At 40.4% G+C, this 8549-nt stretch overlaps 1 protein-coding gene across 1 annotated transcript in view; it reads left to right on the top strand.

Moving 5' to 3' along the window:
- zgc:165507 (monocarboxylate transporter 2) overlaps positions 1-6303 on the top strand; it is a 32266-nt gene extending 25963 nt beyond the window's left edge. Inside the window, exon 5 of the mRNA XM_030440142.1 lies at positions 632-6303. Coding sequence (XP_030296002.1) covers positions 632-912 — 281 coding nt within the window. The 3' untranslated portion in view covers positions 913-6303. The remainder of the gene's footprint in view (positions 1-631) is intronic.
- Positions 6304-8549: the final 2246 nt, after the last annotated feature.

Here is an 8549-nt window from a genome sequence, read left to right on the forward strand (position 1 = left end):
GCTAGCCAGTCGGGAATATGCAAGTGCTCATCAGTCACTAAAGTTTTTTGAGCTAGCTTGGGTGCTAATGAGACAATACCTTGGCTTCTAATGGGAAAATATGCTTACACAAACAAAAAGATGTGACTTTTGTCTCATAACTGCCTACAAACTATGCCTATGACTTTATTTTCTGGAAGAGGGAGAGAAATACAAGTGGAGTACTTCAACATAAATTATGAGCTATGATAGCTACTTGTGTTTTTGATTCTATAAAAATGTGTACTTTACCCAGTTAGCAGTGCAGCTAGCTGTCCAGACTTTGAGCTTTGTGCAGCGGGGTTGTGTTGATGTATATATCACTATTACAGCTTTGAACTGTGACTAGGACTAGCCGGTGCTATCATGTATAGATAATGTATCTCTGCATCACAATACAAAGAAGTCCTAACATCAAAGTGGCTATTTCTTCATATTCTGTTGATATTTTTTTTTCAACTGAAGGTCTTACATATTGCACCTTTTAATAATACTCACAGACTTTTGGACATGTTTCTATAAATTGAATCTCATTTGCATGTGGCAATTTTTAGAACTGTGCAGATACTTTACATTTAAAAAAAACAAAAACAAACCTTGTGCTCTTTTGCAGGGAAACTGGTTGATGTCACAAACAACTACAAGTACATGTATTTTTGCTGTGGAGCGGTTGTTATCTTGGCAAGTATTTGGCTCTTCATCGGGAACTTCATCAACTACAGACTCTTGGAGCGTGAGCGTAAGCATGCAGAGATGTACAAACCTACTGAGACAGAAGATCCAGACCCAGTTCAGGACCAGAAGGAGGCTGATGGGGAAGCCCAAGCGTCGGAGGAGCTGGTTGACAAAAATCAAAAGGATGAGGAACCAATGCAGCGGGAAACCAACATCTAGAACTTTCTGCACTGCCAACAGCTCACCTTCACCTCTGTGGCAGTCTCACAACACCCTCCACTACGATCAAACTGAGCTCCAAGCCAAGAGGTGCCTCTCGGTGTTCCACCAGGCTCTGTTCGGGGTCCTCTGCACTTGTCTGAAACTAACTGCCAAAGCAACAACAGCATTGTAGGAAGCTGTGAGGAATTATGTCTGTATGTCAAAGAGCATCAGGTGTGACTAACAGAGATATAAACCAGAGAGAAAATTGTAAGATACTGTATGCATGTGAAGAGGCTCAGAAGTCAGAAAATGTCATGGAAAATGGGAAACAGTGTACTACTAACTTTATTTATTTTTTTGCCACATTCACCTCATATCGGATTTACTGTAAATACAAGACTGCAACTGGGGGGGTGGGGGTATTTTCAAGATACCTAGTGGCAGTCACAATCAGGATGTGGGACTATAGTCGGAGGTATTTGGCACGTATTGTAAACTGTTTCCAACGATGGCTAAAATAGCATCAAATGCTATGTTGATAAGTAAATTAGGTACATTTAGTCAGACAATCACTACCGCTTCAGAAAAGTTTTAACTGCCGCAGTTTGTTTATGGTTGATTTAAATTTCAACCTGGTAAAATATTCCAAACTGTACCAACAAGCGTCATTCCGTTTTCCCACTGTGTCTTCCGATATGACGTGAATACAGCGTCAGCGTCTTGTCACTGTTCCAACAGCACCAGCAGACTGAAAATGAAAGCGGTGGAAGATTTCTTAGTGGTTAGAGATAACAATCTCTCACTGGAAGATCACTGTTTTTATTCTAACAACAGCCAGCGTCTGTACTTGGGGACTTTTTGAATAATGCTGATTCCTAACTGTGTGTTCACACCACGAGCAACTCAGAGATTCACTTTTGGCACATTGCGGGCAGTTAGGGACTCTGAATGTACCACCTGTGCAGTCAGATCAGAAGTATTGTAGCACTGAAACCTAACAGCGAAACAATTACCCATTCTCCAGGCTTCGTCCTTTTAAGATGTCGTTTCTTGTATTCTTTCACATCTAAGTTGTGGAGAACTGGGCAGATTATAAAAGGCTTGAATCGACTGTTCTCATTTTATGCTAATTTCAGTGAAGTCCTATCAAAAGGGAGTGAAAGAGGAGCTGAAATGTGACATCTGTTAAGCCTAAAAAGCCTGAAAAGTTTGGCTGGTTGTCCCCGGTTAGTCAGCTCTCTGTAGGACTTGTTGATTGTGTTCCTCGCAGTGTGAACGCAGCGTTGGCAATCCCAGTGCACCGGAGACGCTCGGTCCATCTGGTGATATGTGTCGAGCGAGAGCGCAAAAATCCTAATTGCACTGTGTTTAATATGGCAACCGGGTGCTCTAAAATTCCCACCTCCATAAATAACGAACAGATGTGTTTGCAGCTGGTGACGCTGGTCCGAGTGCATTACGCTGGCCGCCTGAGCACTGTAACGTTGTGTAGTAAAAAAAAAAAAACCTGCACAAATGTCCCACTTTAATACTTTCAAGTCAAAATGCTTCCTGTAGGTTGTCTTTTGTTCCGTATTGTGCTCATATATGCTGCACTAAAAAGAGAAATGGCCATACTTCACCCTCAACATCTTTATGAAATTGCTGCAATTCCGTGAATTTAATTATGGTTGAATGTAATTTCCTCTGTGGGCCTTAAAAAGGGTATTAATGACCAAAAACCATCTGCGCAGTAGTGTGTTTTTTTTTTCTACACATAGAGCCCGTGAGCAATATAATCTCATATTTTAATGCAGGCATACAGGGGGACGTATGTCTTGTGGTCAGTGTGAGTCCATTCTATGATACACTGCCTTAAATGTAACGTAATGAATGCAGGGGGAGTTGTACAGTGAATACTTGATAGTGTTATATCGTTATATCGTCTCTTCATGAACTAATTCACTAACATTCACAGCGGTACGTTCAAACATCTAAAGGAAAAACTACTGATACTACTAATTATAACTGAATGCTATCGAAGCTTACCGTTCGTATCGTGTGCAAACTAACGTGCTGGATGAACGTATCATGTAACCATCTAAATGTTGCTCGAAGTGTTAGTGTAGTTTCGCAGATCTATCCATTCCATGTGTGTTGTTGTTTTTTTTTTTTGTAAATGTCATCCCGCTGTGCCGTCGATCACCTTTCGTCCCCGGCCTCTGCCTCAAACGCTGACCAAACCTCAGATGTCCTAACAAAGCCAAACCCGTTTTAATAACACGTTTTTTTTCAAAGCAGTCACGAACACACAATCATGCAGAATCATCCAGCTGTGCAGCCGTGGCTCTCCACCGTGTACCTTGTCCACCCCGAAGCTCATTACGACCAAGCGCTCCGTTACTGTGAAGACTTTTTTTCCGGTTCATTGTGAAATCAGAGGAATCAGCCGTTGTTGTGTTTGTCCGGACGTGCTCCGAGGGTGTCGGTGGAACATTGTTGAGAATATCCGCTCTGCCGTTTATTGAACGCGAGGTAATTTTGACAGATTGTGCGCACTTCTGTTCTCAGTCTAACTCAACACTTGACTTCTTTGAGATGAGCCAGTCTTGTTTTCCTTTTCATTTGGATAAAGAGTTTGACAGATAGCTTAGCTCTTCAGATTCTCCCACCATGCACTTGGCTCACCAGCATTTCACGCCAATATTAGACAGTATTTTTGTATTGCCATGTCTGTACCCTGTCAATAGTTTTGATAATGAATAACCTTCTGAATGTTAGCTTATCCTGCTTGCACTTAATTAAAAGGAAGCGGGGCTACTTCCATTTGCTGAATCCACACATGGCTCTGCCCACTGTACATGATGACACTCAATGACAGACTGTTGTACAATCACTTTCTACCAAATAACACTGCCCCCTGCTGGTTCCAAACCACCCAGACCAAAAGGTACAAGAGAGCCAAGCATCCCTTTCAAAAGGAGAACACATTCATTCTCATACATTTAGTTTTTTAAAATGACCAAGCAAGGTTCAATTTTTAATGGATGATGTCAGTACATTTCTTTCCTTTTGTTTTTTTGGTGGAGGTTTTGTTAGAATGAATACGCTCTCTTTATATTTGTATGTCAAAGTATACAAATAGAACAACCTCGTAATGGTTTTGATGGACCCAAGGAGAATACCATTGGAATTTCTTCCTTTTTAAAGTTTTTCCCATGCATGCAGAGATTGTGACTGACCCTCCATGTTCTCTTCAGTCGTTAAAAATAGCAATCTGCGTGGAGCAGAAATAACAACCGTAGTGCTGAGCAGCAGCTCCCAAACCTGCCGATCAGAAGAGGACTCTGAGGGGTCATGAGATAATCAAACAATGAATTGCAATCAGAAATAAATGTAATCTAATATTTGCTATATATTTTCTTGTCTATAATTGTTGTATTCTTGTTGAATACTGTGAAATATTCAAACTTCAAAAGATCTGTGAACTGAAAATCACCTGGTTCACACTCTCCATATCAGATCTATGATAAGAGCTTGGGAGTAAACATTGTTCGGTTAGAAGGGCGCTGCTGGTTTAGAGGTCGACACGGTTCTCTGCTGATATGGAGGCGAGTTACGACAGAAGTAAATAACGATGTTTGAAGTGTTCTGCTACGGTATTCTCCTTACCGTAATGCAAAAAAAACCCAAAAAACCCCATAATGTTATTTTTTGTTCAAATTTAAGCAATACTTTTCTATGTTTCTTGGTTCATAGGGTTGATTCTAAAGTAATAAGTTATAATAATGTAATCCAGATAAGGGTAATTGATTTCAAATTGACGTGCACCAATAGCCTTATCGATTATACTTTGTCTTTCTTTTTCTTTTCTTCGTGTGTACATTATATTTAGAAACAGAGGTTCATTTTGAGTTTTTCCTTAAGACCAAAATTTAGCGGAGAGTTTAAAATGAAAATGGAGGTTAAACGCTTTCATCCCTCTTGTATTATTTCTGTAAGCGCACATTAACTGTTGTTCACTTTAGGAAATGAGCGGACTGAAACTTTGCTGTATCAACTGCTGTGTAGTGTCCCCGCCCCCCTTGTGTGAAGTCAATATGCAGAATGTGAAGGCTTTTAAGATGGTAAGAGATCGGAAGATCTGCCACTTATTTTCCAGTAGATGCAGTAAGCAGCTCACACAGTGTTTAGCTCACGGAAATGTCAGCAGATTTGAGTTTGAGACTTTCATAATGTTTCAATCACGAGGCAGAAACGAGCTGGATTAAAAATTACAGGACCGAGTGGAGAAACTGCAGTTTTTTGTTTTTTTCCAAATAAGATGGAATAAGTAGTTTTATTATTAGTTTGTTTTGGCTCTGAATTATGTGCTCTGGGCATGAATGTAGTTTTTTTTTTTTTTGTATTTTGTCTCAGAATATTTAAAGTGTATAATTTGTCTTGGAATTTATTTTGGAATTAAAACATTTTACATTCAAAACTCCATTTAAAAAGGCCTAAATTTTGAAAAACAAGCAAATCTCTGTGGCTACTGGATCATCTCCGCCTCCATCTGCCTCAAAGTGTTTCATAACTTAACAAAATTCAAATCTGCAGAAGCAAATCTCGCAACGTGCTTGAACAAACTTCCATTTTTTGATTTCTTTTCATATCAGTGTAGAAAGAACAGAATGTATGGGTGTTGACTGTATACAAGGTGGTTTGCTACTGGAGGGCTGAAGGACTCTGGCTGCTGAGCTAACTGTGCCTTATTGTGCTAGACCGACCATTCAACATGTTTTCTGTGATCACAGGAAAATAGTTTTTGTGTTGCTCAAACCTGTTTTGGTTTGGTTGCTTCCCATCAATAATCCACACCTGTCTTCGTCTCACACCATTTCAACACACATGAACAAATAAGCAGCAACACAAGACATCATATAAATATTTATAAATGATTTTGTCTTTAACTATATTTGCTATATATTGTGTTTATGGGGCTCTGTTCACATATTGAAGGATGCAATATCTGTGTACGAACACCTCTGAGGACAGTTGTGTTCACACGTTTGGACCTCTGTACTGTAGTTTGTCTCGGCAGTGAACTCAGTCCATGACGTCCTTCCAGTAGCAGGCGCACTGTGTGCTTTCTCATCAGGGTAAACCTACTGTACGGCATTATTTTTCAGATGTTCAGTCAGTCTTTTCACTACCTCTGCAGACGTCATGTCAGAGTGAGGAAGTACCACACGGGTAAAGAAAACTGATTTATGTTTTTGTAACTCTAATGGAATGTTATCACCTCTCACAGTAGCAGAATAAAGTATATATCCAAATAAGCCTCATGGCTCTGTTCATCTTTTTATCCTCCCAGTGAGATGTCAGCCGAGATGATAACTTTGTGCAAATACGTGTAAAATAAAATGAGTGAAATGCTCAAATGAAGTATGGTTGTTCCTACATTTTTTTCTATGATCAACGTAACATAATTACTATATGAATTTTCTTCAATTAAAGGACAACATGGGCCCATATATCAGTAATCCCATACTTACCAACACATCCTCATACCTAAACAACTGAATAGGCTGATGGACAGCGTCTCCCAAACCCACAAATATCAGCGCTCCCTAAAGAACACTACCATTGCAGCAATAAATGTCATACAGTCACAGTTTGGTTAGGGATAAAAAGATAGCCATAGAATAAACTAAAATACTGAGGTATCGAAGAGAAAAGGTAAGTGGAACATAGGGTGTAAGAGGATAAGGTCCAGTATTTATGTTAATAACAATTTTAAAGTGCATTCTTAGTATGTTTTGGAGTGAGCATTGTAAAATCTGATGGCACCAGGTAGGAATGTCTTCCTGTGCTGTTCCTTTATGCAGCGGGGTTGAATGAGTCTGTTGAGAGACATTGTCCATGATCGCCAGCAGTTTTGCCGGCATCCCGTCCTCCGCCACCTCCTCCTTAGAGCCATTTTAGGCAAGAAAAATAATCGGTTAGGTTCAGGAAAACATTCTGGTTTGGATTAAAATCACTATGTTTCTTCTGTAAATTTGTTTACAATGTACCTGTGTTACCTAACTAACTAACAGTATGTTACTTCACTATATTAGTGATTTAAAAGAACTGACTCATGGTTTTACACTGGTAGCTAAGTGCTCAGCTACCTAATGTTACATTTTTACTACTGATTTGTGCATGACTGCTGCATTTTGACTGTCGTGCACACGTTCCAGATGGCACATAGTATCACCTGAAAACACTGGAAATTGAACTTGAGTCCAGCCGCAAAGTAGCTGCACTTGGTACAGCTCAGTGCAGACCGGAGCATGCTCCGGGCAGTGTAGGGGCATGAGTTGTTAACCTGTAAAGCATCTCCAGTGGCCGGGCAACGAAGCAGTGTTCTTTTTTATGTGAAGTGACAATGACAGTGTGAAGCTGTGAATGAAACAGGAGCATATGCGTATCTCCATCAGGTAAATGGCAAGTGGCAAGTGAAAATACCACAACTGCCAAAGTAACTCAAGAGAAATCTCCACAGCTAAGGACGCCGTGTTGGAAAATTAGTCTGGTTGTGTGTGTTTCATAGGGGGAGATTTCAACCACCACCCCTTGTGAATCTGTTCTCAGGGGCACGGTGACACTAAAAATTAGGGGTAGGGGTAAAAACTGGGAAATGGGACTGAGCCATAGTCTTTGTGTTCTTTGGTGCTGATCTACTGTGGGTTGGTTAGAACGTCGTCGCTAAAGACATTTGGCTACTGTGTCCGGAAATGCACTGATGTTTAGATCTAATCAGCGCAGAGGTGGGTTAGAGTTAAATGGTCACTTTGGTGGGTTTGTCACCACGAGAGGACCCCTTCATTGTTGAACAGAGTCATTAGAGCTGCTGCTGATTCAAACTTTAAAATTTGCGCAGCTTTAAAGTAAGTTTCTTTGATTACAATCAAGATTTTTGAAGCCACAGCGTGTCAGAATTAGTACGTTTTGGATTATTTGTTTTTCTATTGTCTGTTGCTGGTTGCCTTTTTCGTATGCGGCCACAGGGTGGCGCCAAAGTTAGACATTTTCAAACTCAACACTCTGTGGCTTTAATTAAGTGTAAATTTAACATTTACATTTTTAAGATAAGATAATCCTTTATCAGTCCCACAACGGGGACATTTGCAATATCATAGCAGCAGAGGGGATTGTAAAAATAGAGAGCAACAATTAATACAGAAGTAAAAAAGCAGTAGAAACAATATAAATAAGAAAAAAAACGTTACACCTGCATCCCATAAATCCCAGAGAGGTACCCTATGGCCACACAGAATAGATGTAAGGGAGCAAATACATATACTGTCTATTACACTATGGACTGTGTGTACAATCTGACAGTGTTTGCCCTGGTTAACTTCATCACCATCTCCTGCTGACAGAGGGACAAACAAAGGTGAAAACACAACTTCCGAGGTGGATGCAATGATCCTTCAGCGAGTCAGCACAATGGCTAATAAAAATCTGTGCGTGTGTTTCCATTTACAGTCCGCGCACGAGATCACCTGGATGGACCGGCAGCTCCCATTACACTCAAAGCGCAACTCCTCCAGCATCAGACCCACTCACAATCAAGCCTGTCATTAAGTCTGCCTGGTAACCAATCCCTATACCCACATTTTAAAGATGCAAAACCCCACACCACA

The sequence above is a fragment of the Sparus aurata genome, chromosome 14 (assembly GCF_900880675.1).
Source record: "Sparus aurata chromosome 14, fSpaAur1.1, whole genome shotgun sequence".
Taxonomy (NCBI): domain Eukaryota; kingdom Metazoa; phylum Chordata; class Actinopteri; order Spariformes; family Sparidae; genus Sparus; species Sparus aurata.